The sequence below is a fragment of the Ictalurus punctatus genome, chromosome 24, assembly GCF_001660625.3.
Source record: "Ictalurus punctatus breed USDA103 chromosome 24, Coco_2.0, whole genome shotgun sequence".
Taxonomy (NCBI): Eukaryota; Metazoa; Chordata; class Actinopteri; order Siluriformes; family Ictaluridae; genus Ictalurus; species Ictalurus punctatus.
The window spans coordinates 15,245,343-15,266,716 of NC_030439.2; the positions used below are offsets into that span (position 1 = coordinate 15,245,343).

Sequence of the window (21,374 nt, forward strand, 5' to 3'; positions counted from 1 at the left end):
AGACACTTTGGACAAGCCAATCAGCCTACCACGCACGTCTTTGGACTTGGGGAGGAAACCACAGTACCCGGAGGAAACCCCGGCAGCACAGAGAGAACATGCAAACTCCACACACACAGGGCAGTGGTGGGAATCGAAAACCCAACCCTGGAGGTGTGAGGCGAACGTGCTAAAGTTACTGAAGGTAAGATTTTGTTTTAAACCTAAAGGATGTAATATTTTGGAACTTTAGGCTCTCTGGTAGAAAAAAAGCCATTGAGAACCATTATGGAATAACATGTAGTAATTTGGGTTGTGCTTTATCCTTTCCGATTGGCTATGGCTCCTGCCCGTCACTGTGTACTTGAACTTATTTCGTGCCTGAAGTAGGGGTGGGACGACATCTGCGAATCTGTGCTTTGCATAAACATTTCCTGCCTAGTTCGCCACAACACCCCTGACATTACTCACTGTGAATTACTCTTACAGGCTTGTCATGGCGACGCACAGAAGCTCAGGAAGATCATATTATATAGTATTTTCCCCACCTGACTCAATAATAATTTTTTGTTTTCATTATTAAAAAAACATATTGAAAAATGAAAGGTAAGGCCAAAGTGTGGAGAAAGAAATTATCTACTCATGATCAAAAACATAGAAACTAAGCAGTTAAGCATGGTGGAGGTAGTGTCATGGCTTGGGCTAGCATGGCTGCTCTCTGAAGAGGAGACTGAAAGGAGAAACCCCCTAAAATAAACAACAACTGAAAGAAGCTGTAGTAGAAGCCTGGAAAAGCAACAAGAAAGAAAAAAATGGGGTCACCGGCTTGACTCAGTTACTGCAAGCAAGGGATATGCAACCAAATATTCAATGTGATTTACTTTAAGACCATTTGTTTCCATACTTTTGCTCACCAAAATCCTGTGGTCTGCATCCAAACGTGCCATGGCTTAAGTTGTTTAACACATCTAGATGTAAACATCAGGGAATGAAAGCTGAAATTCATCATATCGTATTCATCTTCTGATCTCAAACCCAAATATCTTCAATGCGTAGCGAAAACAACAGAATTGACCTTGCTGTTCCAATTAATTGACCTTGCTGTTTCAGAGGGGACTGTATATCATTAAAATGTCTATCTCACCACATAAATGCACACATTCCTTTACTGTGCACACAGGGAGAATCAATATCGAAAAATACAGCCTTAGGAGGATTTCAGATCGCCCAACTATAGAGAATTAGGGCGGCGGTTTATTTTTGATATGAAAACCCAACAGGCTGACGCTCATCTCTGATTACTTATTGACAAGCACACGCACACACCCACATCTACATACACACACATCATTTTCACCACAGCCTGGATTATGACATGCGGCGCTATACTGCCTCCCAGGAACGTTCCTCTATTTAGGCCACTCATTAATTAATTAATAAAGGTCACCTCCGGTGTTCAGTGAGTGCAGAATGTTCAATGGTATGTGTTATGAAGATCAGAATGGGAAATGAAGCCTGGCATTTTAACTGTCACTCACTCTGTACTGATCTGGTGATTTACATCTGGAAGCAGAAGGCTTTTCATTTCGTGAATGGAGTCCACATTTATGAAAACAGCTTATTGAGCTAATCACACTCTATAAAACTTCACTCTTACCTCTTCCTCAAGCCAGTCGTTGTACTGCACAATGCTGGCCATGGCAACATCTGCCCCTTTCATGTAAAACGTGATCTCCCCGGTGGCCTCCTCCTACAATTTCAATTTCGACAAAACAATAACGTGTTATTTTAACATTAATGTTAAAGGTTATGTGCAATCATAAACCATGCCTACTTTTTTTAGTTCCACTTTTAATTCTACATGCATGCATGATAAATCTCGCTCCTCATTCACATCTATACCATCATATCCAGCACCATCACCATCAATACCCTAATGTCCTATTTAACACACGCTCAGACGCACCCGGACGATGATGCCCATGCGCTTGCTCTCGGAGGTGAAGGGGAAAACCTGCAGGATGCAGAAAGTCAGGATCTGGCCTCCTGGAGTCTTCAGTTGTAGTGAGCTCAGGTCTCTGTTGACCAGGGTCAGGCCCACACTCTCCGTCCAACGCACCAGGGACACCTATATAACATCACACTGTAGGAGTGAGTGTTTCCTCCACCAGTCATCCTATAACACATTGGGATTATACTGCTACACAATACAACTGTGTAACTTAAACAACCTTCTGATGCGTCACCGTTAAAAATGTAGCAAAATGAATAGTTTTGCAACTCAAACAAAATCTGTGACGCAATTTGTGGTGTTTTTGTGCTTTTTTTTTTTTGCAGGAAAAACTACTTTAATTGGCAAAATTGTATTTCGCTGTGATTTTTATTGGTAAATGAGACTTTTTATCTGTAGTCATGTGACTCGAAGAAGGCTTTGAATGAATGCGTGTTGTGATGATGTCACATGGCTCTTTTTCGCCCAGATCTGTGGGCATTTTGAAAAAAATCGCAAGAACAACCAAATATTGTGGAGTTTGCTCGATTTTGCGTCAATTTCTGCTAACGCAAAATGGCAAAATTCTGGAGGGACTGATTTATTCAAAAACATTTCAATATACTTCGTCTTGAGTGTACGTGTGATTACTATACACAATAATTGACGCATTGTCCCGTACTGAAAACAATGTAAAATGTGTTTACTCAAAACTCCTTTATAATGGAAGACCAAGAGCTGCAAAAGAGTCATTAGAAAGTATTATTTTTCCATGAACATTTTCTCATTTTAATAAGCTGAAAGCCATCTCAAAATTCTAAGTAAATAATGTGAGCCACTTCAACTAGTACTAGTCTTTTTTTATTTGTATTTTTTTATTTTAAAATTGTCTCCTGCGTTGAAAACTTTTATTTTAAACGACTGTACACAGAGGTTCACAGAAAAGCCACTGGCGGATTTTTGGATATCCGTGGACCACGAATACTGAGAACTATCTCTGTGAGGCTGGTTTTTCAGTGCTGGTGTACCTGAAGAACAAGTATAGAGCCAGAGTCATGGTTGAAGACAGTTTGCGTCTTTTCCTCAGCTTTACCGAGCCACTACTGGACCGCCTCGCGTCCTCTATCAAAGCTCAACCATCCCACTGAGTGAGTAATCCAAAACTTTTTGGACGGGACTGAGGGGGACTGATTCACAAATCACTGTCATTCTTTTAAGGTCTAATCGGATCAGATCTAATCTAATCAGATGTTATTATGATTGTGGCGGTTCTTCAATATTACTATATAAATGTACACAGGCACACACTTATAATGGAAAGCCACCAGCCCAAAAAGGGTTGTTAAATTCCATCAAGGATCCTTTAAAATGTGGCAATATAACTCCTATTCAAACACTAGCAATAATATGCAACAATTACATATGATAAATGATTGCTTATCAAACAGTTGTTATCCAACTTTCTAACAACAGTTGATGAATAAATTCTGATTAGTCACTTAATAATAGAGTAATTATAGGTTCTGTTGAAAAGCCAGTTTGTTTATTATACGATTTCAGAATAAAATTGTGATACTGAGCGTTCATTATGATCACCCGACCCTGCTGCTTGTCAGTATAAAGCCGAAGAGGCATCGGGTGCACAGCGGGTGCTGATACTGACAAGGCCGTCACTTTAAGTCACACACACACGCGAACTAAACACTGAGCACTAGTCCCCTGAGAAAATTAAATATTGATCACTCTGAAAGAGGAGACGACAGGGCAGATAAGACGTGAGCAATAAAGGAAATAAATAAATAGACATATCAAGGAAGAAGAGAGGACAGGCAATTCCACTCGAATGGATGGACGGTTTTGTCTCTTGCACCCCTTAGAAGATGGTTATGTCTAAAGAAAGGCTTGAAAGGAAAGATTAATGCTCCGGTAAACAAGAAAGGAGGGTGTTCTGGGAACGATCACGTACAGAAATATCGGATGATGGGATTTTCTCAGAGCTGTCGATATTTTAGAGCGTCTCTCTTTTACTACTGGATTTGTACAAAATAAAACAGAGCCTCAAATGTCAGAACTGCTAGGCTAAAAAGAGAAGTTTTATTAACAAAACAAAACAAAACACCCAGCTGAACTACCATGTGATATATCTCTTCAACTGCCTATGCATCACTGCTATTTAACACTGCTTACATACACTGAACTCACTGGCTCATACCGTTTTATTAATTTTATACTATACAGTAAGAAGCAAGTCATAAATACCTGCTCAGTGTCTCAACAGAAAATTTCCTCATGTGTGACCTATTCATGCCCTCCCTGTCTCCGATATATATTAAGCGTCCTCTCAGATTTCTCTAACAAAACAATGTCTATGTTATCATTCAGTGAGGCAGTAAATTCTAGACTAGAGCGCTCATAAATGCCAAATATTCGGCGATATAGAATTACACACGTTATAAAGATGGAAGGAGCAGAAGGCCAGTGTATTAATGCAACTTATTATTTTGGAGCGGAAAGGTATCTGTTCTGGCAGGTACTGAAACATGGCATTCAGAGAGCGCAGAATGATAAAAAAGGTGGTGTAGAATTTCAGGGCGAGTGAGAAGGTATAGGTATTTCACAAAAAGTCATATATCCAGATTGAAATTAATAAATGGGAAACAACACTATGGATGCAGGTTCACTGTGGTGTTGAATTTTTTTTTTTTTTTGGTTAAACTTGTATTACATACGTTCCATACAAATACACAATTTGAGCTTTCACTATACACATGCTATTCAATTTCAGTTTCTTAAACTAAATAACCCTTAATGGAAAAGAATGGACCGGAAAAATCTGACAATACACACCATGTTCAGCATACCTGACATCCGAGACTTATGATCAGAGCCATGCTTTTGCTGTGGCTGTCAGAAATTGCTATTCTATTGGACACTACACAGGTTCTACAATGACGTTATATAGAGAGTATATGTAGAGAAAGGAAGCCGTTTGGGATTTGGCTTGGGAAGAGAATTTTCACGTTTCTTATAGGCAGCCTATTAAAGCAAATGTAAGCTACTAGTCTTTTCTGCCCGTCTTTATTTTTTTTGTGGCATTTGGTAGACGCCCTTATCTAGAGCAATTTTTCTCATTTATACAACTGTGCATTTGAGGGTGAAGGGCCTTGCTCAAGGGCCCTGCAGTGGCAGCATTGCAGTGCAGGGATTTAAACTCACGACCTTCTGATCAGTAGTCCAACGTCTTAACCTTTTTTTTGAGTGTTAGAAAGACCAAACAGCAGAAACAGTGTGGAAATAAACAAGAATGAATCTGAAACAATATAATTTTTGATTGACAACTGATTATATAAAATTTTCCTCTTCTGCGGTTTATGAAATATGAAGGTATATGTTATATTAATATTGTATTACTATTAACGTGTCTGAATAAAATCAGATGCTCATTAATCATTTTAAATAACTGAAACCCAATTGCAATTTCTAAAGCTATTTGACAGCCATAATTTATCCACATATGTGAACTAGTTCTGTAAGAAAATCAGCTATGTATACTCTGTATAATCATATAGACTGCAGTTCAGTGGCTATGCGCAGACTATATTCTCTACACAGCACTCACCTCATCTGGGCTCGATGCCTGATACGTTCGGTTGGCGTCACTGAAGTCCTGGTCGGCCTCTGTGCCCTCGGGCTCGGCGCTGGCACCGTTAGAACGGGACTCGTAGACGGGCGTGACATTGTGGCACAGGGCGATGGCCTTCACAGCCTCGTTGATGCGACTGCTCACACTCTTACGCACCTTGGGCCCGGATGGTGGTGCCTTACGGGACGGCGTAGAGCTGGCACTGTTGCCATTAGACACAGCTGAGCTCACCTGCAGAATACGTACACATGCACAGATTTGAGAATACCATGCTCTTATTCTAATAGATTAATTGGCTTGTAATTACTGCAAAAGGTTATGAGAAAGTAAAAAAAAAAAAAAAAGGATTAACAAGATGACAGACAAGTATAAGAAGCAAAGCTCAACCAACAAGGTGCCTCTACACTCTATAATATAGTTTTGTCTATTGTCTATCTGACATGTTACACCCCAAAGAGCACATAGTGCCTGTGTTCATGTTCAAGTTCATGTCATGAACACTACTAGCTCAATATCCCACTAAGGGAGATGCAAAGACACATCATTCATCTTTCTCCTGTCATAACGGTCCATGAGGGCTGCAACCACCAGCTGCTGTGTGTGTACCAGTGCATATGCGTCTGTGTGTCTGTGCGAGTACGCCTGATGAGAGAGGCTCTGCTTCACTAGAGCGGGTGATTTCTCCCGATTAGCCCGTTTTCCCTGAGACAGCTCCACAGAGGAGCAGAGATGACAGGCTTCAAACTGAAACCCAGCACAACAAACTCGCACACTCGTAGGCGTGAACATGACAGAGAACAGGCAACATGTGGACTTCACCTGGTCACTATTTAAACTCCTGCTTTCACCGAAGGATGCTAAGCCGCTTGAAACGATTTGCTGCAGAGGTGGAAACATTGCTAGCAAGGAAATCTTAGTAAGCAGAGAGGAAAAGGAGAAATTTGACCAAACTAGACAGCTTTTTTTTTTATTTCAGATGCCCAAGTTCGACACATTTTAGTGCCACGTAATAAATAAATAAATAAATAAATAAATAAATAAATAAATAAAGATTACGAGAATAAAGTCGTAATATTTTGAGAATAAAGTCAAAATTACACCACAGTAAAGTTAGTTTTAAATTGGACATTTTCAGACTCAAGATTCACTCGAAAAAAGGACAAAATATGTATTAAAAAATAAGTAAATATTATATATAATATATATATATATATATATATATATATATATATATATATATATATATATATATATATATATATATATATATATATACAGACACACACATACATACACATACATACACACACATGTATATAGTTTAATCTCACAATGCTACAACTTTATTCCTGGAATCTTAATTTATTGTATTTATTTATTTTTTACATGGCACTAAAATTCTGTAAGCAAGCAATAGCATAGCCAAGCAACACTAAGAAAATTTTAAGGACATAAGTTCATTCTGAACGTCATGACCTCAATTTATTTATTTATTTTTTAAGGGACCATCGACACCACATTCTCACCCACTCGGTGTCTAAAGGCTCATGAGATCAAAGTGAATAAACAGGATAAAAGCGGCCGCATAACCCGAAACCTGAAGCTACCAGAAACAAATGAACATATTTTATGTCCCATGTCTTTTTCCCTTCAGCGAACGGGCTTTCCTACTGTTCAAATTTTATTCACATTTTGATACGAAACTTCTGCTTTAGTTGGAAAATCCAAAAAGTGTCATTTTCAAGTGACTCGAAAAAGGTATGCTGTGTCTAAACCATAAATGTTGGAACCTTTTTTTCTATACGTAAGATGATGAGGAGACTGGTGAACACACAACCGGACATCTGTCCTGTTTTCCCAGCCTTCTCCTTGACCCAGCACTACACACACACACACACACACACACACACACACACACACACACACACACACGCACACACACACAACTGCAGTCATTGCAGCACTGAGCAAATAAATGAGCGCTTATCAATAACCCACATTATGTTTATTGATGCCTGTCTAATTCAATTTCACCAGGATTTCATTACACACGGTCTGAAGTGCCCTCTAGGGGAACAGATATAACAAGGAAATGATGGATTGCTGTGGCTGTTACAGTTACAGTTAACCTGCCAGTCGCATCATCATCTCCGTAATGTATGCTGTGGCATAAAAATCTATGAGGTGTATGGTTTACACACAAGCATGCATGCAACGAGTGCTGATGAACAACAAAGATGTTGAGGATCTAACAAATATGTTATGACAGAGTGAATCTAACATGGATACAAATGTAAATGCAGATCTAAATGTACTCATTATAGATTATAACACATTTACAGCAGTCACTTAAACCTGTTACCTGAACACATTCACCCCTATGGAATATCTGAATATTCCCCAAGGCACATGTTCAAGAGGAAGGAAGCCTCACCTGAATTTCCTGAAGCTCACGGGAAGAAGAAAAGCAAGTTCTCTCGCTCTTGTTCTTTATTTTCAATGAAACTGTGATATTGATAATGACTGTCATGGTGACAAAAGACGAACAGATGCATGGATGGACAGATGTCAAAACTCTTAGATAGCCAAAAAAAAAAAAAATGGACCTTGAGTTTTGGAACATGAATGCGCAAGTAACATCTCTGTATGACAAACAAGAAGGTAGCTACTGAAGATAAAAAATATGTTTCAGACAACTGACCTTGCTCTGACCTTGATTTGGATCTGCTGGTTATAATGAAAATTCCATATAAGGCCTACAAATATTCAACCACTCGTTGTTGAGATATCTCTCCAACAATAATCACAGATGGACGGACAAGCCAAAAACATACTGCCTTCCACACCGACTGGAAGAGGCATGGAACATCTATTTTAATTCATTGGAATATTACTCAACCCTGTTACTTTCAGTCATGTAACTCATTTAAGAGCAAAATGCAACTACTGTCAGCAGACACCAATGGTGTAAAAAAGTGAGATATCGTTGCCTGAGATGGATTAATACTTAAATTTTTTATGGTTAAATGCACGTTTTCCTACATTTGAAATTTGATCAAAAATAAAGTTGGGCTCAATGGCACTGCAATCGTGGAATCACCCATTTAAACACACACTTCCTTCAGAACTGCTCTGTCTCACCTGAGCGTATGACTGTATAATATGGCTCTGAATCTCGTCCATGGTGTCCATCCCGTATGACACGGTGCCAAGATGGAGTCGCTTAAACACCATCTCATTCTGAGTGAGGGTGCCTGAGAAAAACAAAAAGCATACCAATAAACCTGGTATTAGCTATGTGAACATGCAGCCTGATAATACATGAAGCAGATGACTGATCAGAAAACCTTAACATATACACTCAAACAGGAATAAAGTAAACTTATCGAGTATAACCTGAACGAAATTTCCATCTGAATGCAATGGGTAATCACATCACAGCATGAACGTCTGTATCCGATTACATTTCAAATAGGAAACCTTGCATTTATCATCAGCTTTAGATTATATAAATGGTCCGCCATAAAAAAAATCTTGGTGAATAAGCAGTCACTATAGACATGCTAACGTATTACAATTAGTGTGAGAATATAAAGCTGTGATTCGAATTACAGTCTGCACAACATTCAGAGCTTACGTTATTGAAAAGTAATCAACGCCTTCTGACCAATCAGAATCGAGAATTCAATAGCGCTGTGTTATAAAACTTAAACCCCAAGTGAGTCAACCAGAAAGTCATCTAACATCCTGAACTAATGTTAACTAGTTTTTACACTGTGGCAGGACTCATGCTTCTCGTTGTCACGGTAGTACTATGAGTCGCATCGGACATGCGGATAAACCTGGCATGTAATCAGAGAATTAAAAAAAAAAAATTTATTATATCCACTGGGATGCTTTGTGAGAAGTCAGATGACAATTCAGAACTCACAATGAGTGAACCTGAATAATCTTTAAAGGGTTTTACTGAGATGTCGGTACCTGTCTTGTCAGTGAGGAGGTAGACGAGGCGGCCAAGCTCTTCAGGGATAGTACTGGTTCTTACCACTGTGCCAGGGATATTCTCATCCTTCATTATCATCCAGCCATATGCAGACTTCCCCATGTCCAGATTCACCCTCAGACTAAATAAATATAATATAGTTTGTTAAGAGAGTTTGATATTTAAAAAAATGAAAAAAAAATAAAAATAAAAAGAAAAAATCGGGAGGCAAAGAGACACATTTGGAAAACCGGGAATTTCACTGGTCTCATTGATTGCAATGGAGAGCTCTGCCAGATCTGCATGATGCATTATGAATGCAGTGCAATAAAATAATTGTCAGTGATCACTCAGCAAAGCTAAACATTACAAGAGTCCACCTTGTGTTTAGCCAATTAAGTGAGAGATTTTCTGAGAGGGAAGAATTTTTCACACCATATAATGGAGGTCCTCATTGTTATTGGCGTATTTGCTAGTGGGCCAAGTGGAGGCTTGATGAACATTATGATTAAATAAAACAAACCTGGCCACAGCTACAATTTATATAGTGAAGTCCAAAAGTCACATTAATAATGTAGGTCATTTCATTTCAAATTGGAAATAAACAGAAGGTTTTAGAATTTTTAAATATTTAATACAAAGAAAGTATCTTGAATATTTTAATATTTTAGGATTCCGCACTATTTATAGGTCCTTATACAAATGTAAGCAAATTTGTGATAATGACCATGTTACCTGCTTTGTACAAAAGGTCATATTTTCCTCATGTCTAATCTCTTCTACTGAAGCATGTGTTAAGAAGACTCTAAAATGATCTAAAATGGATCATACGTTTTTTGCACAAACTTGTGGAGTCCATGCCAACTCGAGTACACACGGTCATTAAAGCAAAAAGCAGATGTACTAAATTCTAGGAAACTCTGAAATTCATGTAAAAATTTCAAAGATTCGACTTTTCACTCAAGCTGCTGTCAGTAATATAATTTGCAATGAAAATCGTAGTATTAAATTAGAAAAGACTACAACATTACAGCATTTTCACTAGTGCTCTCAGACCTTTGGACCAAACTGTATATAGTATTATAAACTTTAATGTAGCATTAACTTTAAAAAAAAGAAAAAAGAAAACAGTCTTTTAAATTGCTTATTTCTCCAAAGATGTGTTTGACATGGTTTAGTATTATTTGCTAGACTTCAATAGAACTGTCTCAGTGTGTTGGGAGAGATAATTGCACTGACGCATTTATTACACTGATGCATCAGCCAAAACGGCGTCCATTGTGCTAGTGGTGTGTTTAAAACATCTAAATTTGTAATATTTCATTGGTTTTGGTCCTGCTATGGTATTTACAAAGTGATGATTTTAAAGTGGTAAGAATAAGCCAGGTCTACCTGATGGGGATGATGTAGGAGAAGAGCACTACGAAGCGGAACAGGTTACGGAACCAGGGCCCAATGAAACCCTGCAGAGCCACCATGACGATCGATAACACCAACTGGGCCAGGAACAGGGCCTTAGTCAGACGATTTAACTCCAGGTCCAACAGGCCCACCTGAGCGAGAACAAGAGGAGAGAAAGTGGGACGTTATGTTTTTTTGTTTTTTTTTAATTGTATTTATTTATTTTGAATTCCAGCTTCCTGCTTGTTTAACTGTATCAGATGTTCATTTTCCCAGAATGCTAAGTTTAAGTGTGCTAGGAAGTAAAGATGGACTGTTTCTGTAAATAAGTAAATAATCATAAAACACGACAGGGCGTGTGGTCATGGGAAAATAATCAATCGATGAAGTGTTGTGGCATGAAAGTGAAACAGAGCTACTGTTACCACAGAGAAGTTGATTATTTTCCTCTAACAGCATGCCTAAACTGTTTCATTCCTTTTATACCACTACTTTTAGTAGTAATACTACCAGTCTGCCAATGAGTAAATGTTTTATTAATTAAAATGACACAACATACTGTTAAAAAGACACTGGATACTTATTTGTTTTATACTGTGGAAGAACTGCAAAACAAGTTACTTCCTGTTATCACTTACAGTACAGAAGTTACAGAAGCACTAGCGTCTCTTTTTCCTCTTTTAAAAGTTTTAAAGTTAATAAATCAACATAAAAAAAAAAAACCCTGAGAAACCACCAAGCGGAAAGCCCACTGTCAGAAAAGCTTTACTTCTGACTTTTACAAAGCACTGACACTGGAGACTCCTTCCAAACATGTTACCTAAAACTCTCCATCACAGAAAACTGTATTTTCCACAGAAAACCAAATCAAACATGCAGATTATTCTATGGAGCATTCGTCAAACAAATCCCTGTAAATTAAACCTGTGAGTTAAATTACTGGAACAGCAGTCAGTGCTGCTGTTTTAGAAAATTAATCAGCACTTTCGGACCAACCAGAATCATTAATCCATTTAATAAAAAAAAGTGTTGTAATGCAACTCAAATGAAAGTATTAATGACTGTCTGAAATCAAATGATTGTGAACAGAATTAACCGTCTACCTAAACAATCTGTGTATCTCTGCACCCCGGCAAGACCGCGGGAATGCTGTGTGTGTTTGTGTGTGTGTGCATGTGCAGGCACAGATGAGTGGCGCTTCTGCATAAACCTCCCACTTGTTGCTGCTGCTTAATGAAAACACTGGAGGAAAAATAGGAAAAGGAAAAGTGGAATGCTTCCATACAGGAATGGCCTTTCTACAAAAGAGCTTTCCCTTCCCCTTTCATTTTCAAGTGTGCCCCTCAGCCAATGGAATATGTGGGAAAATTATGTCAAAAAAGAAGTCTTCCTCCTTTTTCTTTCTGCTAAGACCAGCAACAGAGCCTCCTAACACTGAGCTCTTTCATCTAAGAACGCTAACAAAAACAGCAACACATAACTCGGCCCTCTGTGAAAAAAAAGGCTGCTTGAAAAGGACGGGGGAAGGGATTGTAAGAAAAGGGGGGGAAAAAAAATTCCAGCAAATACTTTGCTTGTCATGTCCCGATCCCCAGAGAACTAGGCAAACTGGGTGAGCAGTGACTGATTTATCAGCTGTGGTTTAACACCCTCCGCTGCTCCCAGCCGCCCTGCTGCCTCACTTCATGCTTCATGCTTGAGCTAGTAGGGAAAATAGGGGATGGGAGGATTAAAATGAAGAAAAATTTACACAGAAGACATCGTTCGCAGCTGAAAGCAAGGAATCTCCTTTTATAAGGGCAAAACAATGAGGAGCTAAGTTTTTTTTCTTCTCTCTCTCCCTCTTTTGCGAGGCTGGATCGGGATCGGATGAAGTCATTATTCATTCAACCCGAGAGGAAAAAGAGCCTCAATTACCTCGAGCTAAAGATGCTATCAATGAATACGGAGTGCATATTTTACTCCATTCATCCCAGGCCCATTTAAAGTGAAAGGAGCGGCTCAACCTACCTTCCGCTGTCCGGTGTTTCGTGTGTGAAATCCGATGACGACTTTGTACACCATGTACATCATGAATATTCATGACACGAAATCCATCGACTATATTGAGCCTGAGAGACCGAGTGTGTTTCAACAATATGGCATTGTACCAGTGAAACCGGTGCACTTGTAACCAGTATTAAACGATAATGCAGGGTGTGCTAATATATAGGCAAAACTACCATGAGAGAATGAACTGAGCAAAAATCTACGTACATGTAGACCTAAAGATAAAGCCGATTAATCAATTCGATTTCATTTGTACAGCGCTGTTAACAACAGACACGGTCACAAAGCAGCTTTACAGAAATCCGCATGTAGATTTCGATCCCTAATGAACAAGCAGGAAAGGACTGTCGTGAGGGAAAGCTTCCTGAGATGTGAGAAGAATTTTTCCTTAAAAAAAACCTTAAGAGAAACCAGACCCAAAAGGGGTCTTGAGTTAAGCCGGGTTCACACTGTGCGATTTTTAATAATACGTTGCTTGTCTGTATGAACATGACCCCTGCTGTAAGCCATGTCAAACTGTAGGATCTCAGCTGTCGTTAATAGGTCAGACTGTTCCACAGTCAAGACGCACGCAAGAAGACTCGCACGGAGTAAGAGAAGCCACACTACAGGACTGTGCCTCAAATCTTCTGACACAGAAAGAATTTAATTGGAGGAAAAATTTGATCGCAACGGCCGTCAATCAGCTGTCAGGGAACGCGTCAAACTAGCCATCAAAGACTAAAGATTTTGGCCTGGGATTATAGGAATCTCTTAGGATTCTCAAACTTTGTCTCAGACGGCCGAATCGTGGCCAAAATTGTACCGTGCGATCCCGGCTTTACACCAAACAGTGCGATTATAAATCATTACAGTACACAGGTGGAGAATAATAAGGAAAAGCAGTACTACGAGTGTCTACAGCAGTGGTCACCAACCCTGTTCCTGAACATCTACCTTCCTGAAGACTTCAGTTCCAACCATATTCGGGTCCACCTGACTATCTAATCATCGCCTTTAGAAGTTCTTGATCAACTAAAACAAGTGTTGGAGATGGAACCTGCAGGAAGGCAGATCTCAAGGAAGAGGGTTGCTAGAGCACTGGTCTACAAAATGTTCAGTATAAGAGCAGATTGTGAATCCGACAGTCTTTATGATTACAGCAGCAGTTCTGAAACGGTATCAATATACAGAAGTCAGGTGAGATTATCAACTGATGCAAGAGTAAAACTTGGGCAAAATTTGCTACGAAATTTCCAAAACTACCTCCAAACTAACATGGGAAAGTCTTCAAGACAGAGGGCTTTGAAGTTTCTCAGGAAAGCTGCATTTTTTTGTCTTAACTTAAAAAACGAGAAAAAGAGAGAGGTTGGTGAGGGAACTACTGTTTATAGCTGCTATATTATAAGTGATAAAGTAATCTTTCATGGATGTTCCATAACATTAGAAATGAAAATTTCTAGGGGCGGTTGTGGCTCAGTGGTAGAGCGGGTTGTCCACTAAATGTAGGGTTGGCGGTTCGATTCCTGGTCCGCGTCACTCCACATGCCGAAGTGTCCTTGGGCAAGACACTAAACCCCAAGTTGCTTGGTTGGAATAAAAACCTGCACGTACATCGGCGCTTTGCGGATAAGATTGGACACACCTGCCCTAAACTCTTCGTTACTCCTCGGCAGTGCTTATGTCCAATTGTTCTCTTAATACGAAGCCACAATCTATACAGAGTGCAGTCATGTCATTCAAACTGATGGCAGTGTGATTTTCACTGAGAACACCATTTTACAGAAGCAACACACAGTGTAAACTGATAGCTGACATGCTGTCAGCAACTTTGCGTGAGGGCTTTGTGCGAGCAGTGTCACAACAGATTATAAGTGGCGAACGCGTTCTCGGTGACTTTTGCCGCGTCGTATCGATTGTTGGCCTGCCATCTCACACTCTCTATCGGCACTCCTGACATCATCTCCTTCACATATTGGATTCCACTCCGGCGGAAAGCTTACAAAAATCGCTGGAGCTCTCGGTCGACGTGCAGCCTCAGCAACTTCGCTAAAGTGTCTGCTTTCAAAACCAAACCAAAGCCTCCCAGCAAGCGGGAATGGGGTCATGACGGAAACATGAACTCCATGAAGCACCTGCTGCTTTAAATGTTTGGGGAACTTTTGCCTTTAACTTGCACCCTAGTAACCATTAGGGTGGCTGGTATAAACGCTAAGTTCTCAGTCTTACAAAAGATAAAACGACATGGAAATAAGGTTTCATTCGAAGGTGGATTATTTTTGACGTTGGTTGGTTGGTTGGTTGTACACCAATGGTTGTACTGTAGGACAAATACACAGAATGGTATGGAGAAGCGAGACTGAGGGAGACTTAGGGAGTTTTCCCTTGCCACCGTCGCCACCGGCTCGTTCAATAGGGATAAATTCACACATTTCAAATCTGTATCCCGTGCTTATATATTTCTGTAAAGCTGCTTTGAGACAATGACCATTGTAAAAAGCGGTATACAAATAAAATTGAATTGAATTGAGGCTGATGAATCATGCAGCCTATGAGTGTCAGTCCAGTCGTGTCAGCTAACACACAGATCAAAATGTCCTGTAGGTTTCTACAGACACATCCATAAAATGTCATCAGCAGCACTTGAGATTGTAAACGAGATGGATAATTTACTCTATCCGACTTTTTTCCCACTAAATGCCTTTGGAGCAGAAATTAAAACAGATAGTGTAAGCACACAATCCCAATCATAGTACAAATTACACAAAGAGACAGATGACAGAACTGTTTAGTGTTTCTTTTTAACAAAAGCATTACAACCCTTCTGTTTCATGTTTGATATTTAGAGGAAATATGGCACGAAGCGAGGCGCGAATTACAGACCTGAAACATTAGATATCCCAAATGAGTGCATTTGGCACTCTTAAGTATGTGTGTGTGGGTGTGTGTGTGAGTGTCATCCTTATTTTGTAATTGATGAGACTTCATGATATACTGCATTGCTCTTGATTGATATTAGATTTTAGCCTTCCCATCTAATATCACAACCAGCAGTCACTGAAAACCATACATGGCAATCTAATCCGAAGTCTAATCAGATAACCATACATCAAAGTCTAATCTGAGTTCTGATCAGGTAACCATACATAGCAATCTAATCCGAGGTATAATCAGGTAACCATACCCAGCAGTCTAATCTGAGGTGTAATCAGGTAACCATACATCACAGTCTAATCCGAGGTGTAATCAGGTAACCATACATCACAGTCTAATCCAAAGTCTAATCAGGTAACCATACATGGCAGTCTAATCCAAAGTCTAATCAGGTACCCATACATAGCAGTCTAATCCGAGGTATAATCAGGTAACCATACATCGCAGTCTAATCCGAGGTATAATCAGGTAACCATACATCGCAGTCTAATCTAACGTCTAATCAGGTAACCATACATTGCAGTCTAATCAGGTAACCACACATTGCAGTATAATCCAAGGTCTAATCAGGTAACCATACATAGCAGTCTAATCCAAAGTCTAATCAGGTAACCATACATAGCAGTCTAATCCGAGGTATAATCAGGTAACCATACATCGCAGTCTAATCCAAGGTCTAATCAGGTAACCATACATCGCAGTCTAATCCAAGGTCTAATCAGGTAACCATACATTGCAGTCTAATCCAAGGCCTAATCAGGTAACCATACATCACAGTCTAATCCGAGTTGTAATCAGGTAACCATACATCACAGTCTAATCCAAAGTCTAATCAGGTAACCATACATAGCAGTCTAATCCAAGGTGTAATCAGGTAACCATACATCACAGTCTAATCCAAAGTCTAATCAGGTAACCATACATAGCAGTCTAATCCGAGGTGTAATCATGTAACCATACATCACAGTCTAATGTAAAGTCTAATCAGATAACCATACATAGCAGTCTAATCCGAGGTGTAATCAGGTAACCATACATCACAGTCTAATCCAAAGTCTAATCAGATAACCATACATAGCAGTCTAATCCGAGGTGTAATCATGTAACCATACATCACAGTCTAATGTAAAGTCTAATCAGATAACCATACATAGCAGTCTAATCCGAGGTGTAATCATATAGTTTTCCTTCAGCACCCCATCACCCAGTGAATTCAGTGGGATTATACTTTTGCCTAAAATGGAATTCACATAAAACAGCGCTTTATTCTTCCAAATTTCCAAACTTACCTGCACTATACAAAAGTACCCTATATTCCTAATTAATTCTATATTCATTTCAATCTTTCTCGATGTGCATTGTCTATACTCAGTTTTCAATACAAAATTCAATGCCCCCCCCGCCCCCCCCCCAAAAAAAATGTAAAAAAATGCCCACCTTGTTCTTTGACTGAGATGTGTTCAATACACTCCTCATTTCCTTTCCAGTGTAAATGACAACACCTATTACAGTACCTGAGAAACAGAAACACATGCTGATAAATGATTAGCTGATTAAAAAGACATTTAGGTCAACACATCTTAATCAGAGATGCTAAGCCAGAAATGAATGACTTAACCTTTGCTTAGCTAGTTCACTATATTTACACGGGTACATTTTTAAATACATAGTTAACATACATATGTGTAATTTTATTTTATTTTTTTACAGACTGCCTGTGCCTAGTTCTGGAAAGGCCACTTCTATAAAATGACCAGTAGAAATTCCCAGTAGTAATATATTTTTTGTCCAACTTGGCATTGGTATACTGTAGATGCCATTATATCCAATGGGAAAAGAGGCTTTGTGCTTGGTTTTCAGTTTAAAGACACTCCAGAAGTGGTCTTTTCTATCATCTACTGCCAAATTCAAAACAAACCTGAGTATTAGCTATGTATAAAATGCATAACAATAAAATAAAGATGACAATTTAAAGAACAAGTCAGAGAAGCGACACTTCTGGTGGGTTTAGGTAAGTTACTGAGTTCCTAGCACAAGTACTGTATAGCTTGCATACGTATCAAGGTCACGTGACCCACTAACAATCAACTGCAAATTACGTGGCCATAAGCACTACAACAAGCACTTCTAATAAAGAGCAAAACAATCAGTTAAAGTGAAGTGTATGTAGTGCACAGGGATTTCTTATATAGTGTGCTGACCATCATGAAGACACGCCCATCGCTTGACAATATATCGGACAATATATGTGCATTGCTTATCCTGTGTGAATGGATCATAAGTACTACAGACATCGTCTGGCAACATTACTTAACAGAAATATGTCCCGAAATCTTACCCCCTGGTGTTACATCAATTCTATCAAGACAAATTCCTAGTACTGCAAGCATACCTGGCAATAAACTGATTCGGCCTCCTAGCTTTCGGCAATTACAAGAGTTTTACTGCATTTTGTTAATTAGCAAATTCAGTCACGTAAACAAATAACAGATAAAATGTGAAAGGAGACCTTCAACATTTCCAGTGCACTTTACAAACCACTCGAGTCCTTGCTGTGGTGCAATTGAGTTCTTTTAATGGAGCAGGACTGATGGGGATATCCTTTTCCATCTGCAGGGATCCTGTGTTGAGTCTGGATGATGTCAAGAGTCTAAGTTTGAGGATAGACTCCGATCAAGGACAGGCCAAGAGGCGGCAAAGAGCTACGAGAAACCGCAAACCTCAGGAGAACCGAGTGAGGAAAAGCCACAGATCGATGAAAAGGTGACCGTTAACACAAGCAGGAGGCCTTTAGGGAAAGTTATAGCTATAGCGGTCGATCAGGATCAGGTTCGGATCTCGTGGCTCTTGTAGAAGGCAGTAAAGGCATAGCGGCAAGGCTGATCTGAGATCTGTGCTTTCAGATGAAGTTTTGTATCAACACTACTGAGAGACACTTCAGCTCCCATTAACGGCTCATCGGATTTCTCCGCATTTAGGCTAAGTGAAAATCAGAATCGCCGCAGAAAATATGGAAGATGTCAGCTAAACATTGAAGTATCAGCTTCACCATGCTCTAGGACAAAACTGTTGAGATATCTGATCACAATATATGTGCATTTCTAGGGGGGAAGAAATAAAATAAATAGGTGAGAAGCTGGTTTGCTCACCAGATGCGACCACGGTACTGGCCCAAAGGGTGTTCTCAATGCTCAGGCTCTCATGGATGGGAGGGTCACAATCCTCCTGCAAAAAAACATCAAGATTCAGAGGCATCAACAATGCTAATCAAGAAAATCCTAGCAGGCAGAGAGTAAAAAAAACAAAAACAAAGATTTTTACCATAAAAAAAACAAAACAAAACACAGTTTATATTAGTGAACAGGATGGCTAGATATTTTAAAAGTTACATTCGGAAAAAAATGACATAGTAGAATATCAAACACATTTCAGGTTTACAGAGAGAACAGGAATATGTAATAATATCAGCTGTGTGGTCGGGAATTGCTTGCTGGCAGTGGCGATCGCAAAATCAGCTGGATGCTTGAGATTTGGATGATTCCACAGTAACACGCATTAACGACCATAGCAGTACATTTTCCATAAAATTGACCAAAGCGGTTATCTTTTCCAGGCGGTGTCAGTTAATAGCACAGTTAAAACACCTGTGCAAATCTTTCCAGATTAATAAATCGATTTGCTCATATCCTGATTAGTTAGGTAGAAAAAAGAGCTCTTTTAGCGTATTTTTTGAGTGATATCTCATTCTAGTGTCCTTCGATGAGTTCTGCTAATACAATATAATCTGGATATCGTAGCAGTGTAATATCATTATATCACACAGACTACTATATATACACCCACAAAATAGCTCAATACATTAAAAAAAGATTTTCATTATCATTAAAAGATGACATTCGTTCACACACCAATGCAAAATACTTGCTCTTGGTGTGCTAGTTTTTGCTTTCTATAAGCTCACAAGTCAAATGCTCACAAATTCACCTGGAGAAATAAATTTTTTTTAATAAAAGGGAAAAGTTATGTGTCTTTCACATCACATTTTCTTTTCCCTTCAGGAACTCTGTACGTAAATGCTTATGTTTGGTTTTAGTTCTGCTTTAACTAAAAAAGAAGAAAGGTTTTCTCCTGTTTCACCGTAGCAAGGGGTCAAAAACTGCAAATGCCACAGCTAAACTGGAAATGCTGCTACCTCTGAAGATTAGGACATGACTACATTATGCAGCAAATTCTATTGAATGTGGCACTAACTGAAATAGCTGAAAAGAAAGAAAAAAAAAAACCTTGGTTACATTTATTAGAGGGGAATATATATATATATATATATATATATGAACATCCCATGATTGTCCTCGTTAGCACATCCCCACAAATGAGCACGCCAGAGAACATAAGAGGGAACAGAAATTACGCTGCATGGACACACTGCATTTGTTTTCTTCCTCTGTCTACATCTGTTGAGCTGATGTAATCCTGCAGTCAGATAACAAGCAGCTTTTATTCCAGCATTTAGTCAAGCTAAACTAGTTCTGTCATGCTTGCACGATGTCTGGAGAATTTACAGCCGACTAAAGTAGAGACTCCCTCAATGTCTGTACTTTAGGAAATGGAAATGGTATGGGACTACAGTCTCTGTAAAGATGACAGAATAAAGCCAACATACTAGAATATCCCTTTAGAGGGCATAGTTTTCCCAAGAACCCAGGATAAAAACCATATCATGCAAACTAGCAGCTGGAATATATTGCATGATTAGAAAGTGCAAGGTTAAAAATATCATCTAGATCCCACAAAAAGACAACCACAAATATAGGGCAAAATCAACAGAAAAATAGTTTGTTATGACACTATCAGTCTCCAGACCTGACATCTGACAGATTTCTAACACATATGGTGTGAGGAGGTGCTGATAGTACTGACCGTCTGACGGTAGTTCTGGCTGCAAAGCAACACACATATTAATGCGCTTGTTCTAATACGGCATTGTTTCTATAGTAACAGCTAAGACAGAGGTACTTGTAGAACGGACGCTCGACATAATCTAAAAACACTAATAAATCTACCCAAAAAAATGCATAATCATTGATGGTGATGTTTATTATGCACATTTATGAAAGGAGTCTTCAGTGTCAGAGCTTCGTAACAGAGATTTTCAGGACAGAGGGTTTTGTGCTTTCTGGTTTCTCTGCAACATTACAAGATGAACTTTTCTCAGATTAACTTCAAGAGAAAGAAAAAAAAAATCAAGATGTCCCTTGTGAGGGAACGACTGTTTATCTCTGCTAGAGCATAAGTGATACCAGAAAATCACTTCTTCTGCAGTTGTTCTGCTTGGCAAATATAAACGTAACTGTAATTGGATAAAACGTACGTGTCGTTCTTTAATCGATCTTAAAAAAAAAATTAATCATTGCTAA

General features: G+C 39.1%; 1 protein-coding gene across 1 annotated transcript in view; it reads right to left on the reverse strand.

The window, feature by feature from the left end:
• atp9b (ATPase phospholipid transporting 9B) overlaps window positions 1-21,374 on the reverse strand; it is a 51,115-nt gene that overhangs the window by 11,035 nt on the left and 18,706 nt on the right. Inside the window, exons 10-17 of the mRNA XM_017454839.3 lie at window positions 19,107-19,182; window positions 17,395-17,471; window positions 10,987-11,147; window positions 9,594-9,736; window positions 8,754-8,866; window positions 5,589-5,843; window positions 1,946-2,107; window positions 1,637-1,729 (exon numbers count right to left, since the gene is read on the reverse strand). Coding sequence (XP_017310328.1) covers window positions 1,637-1,729; window positions 1,946-2,107; window positions 5,589-5,843; window positions 8,754-8,866; window positions 9,594-9,736; window positions 10,987-11,147; window positions 17,395-17,471; window positions 19,107-19,182 — 1,080 coding nt within the window. The remainder of the gene's footprint in view (window positions 1-1,636; window positions 1,730-1,945; window positions 2,108-5,588; window positions 5,844-8,753; window positions 8,867-9,593; window positions 9,737-10,986; window positions 11,148-17,394; window positions 17,472-19,106; window positions 19,183-21,374) is intronic.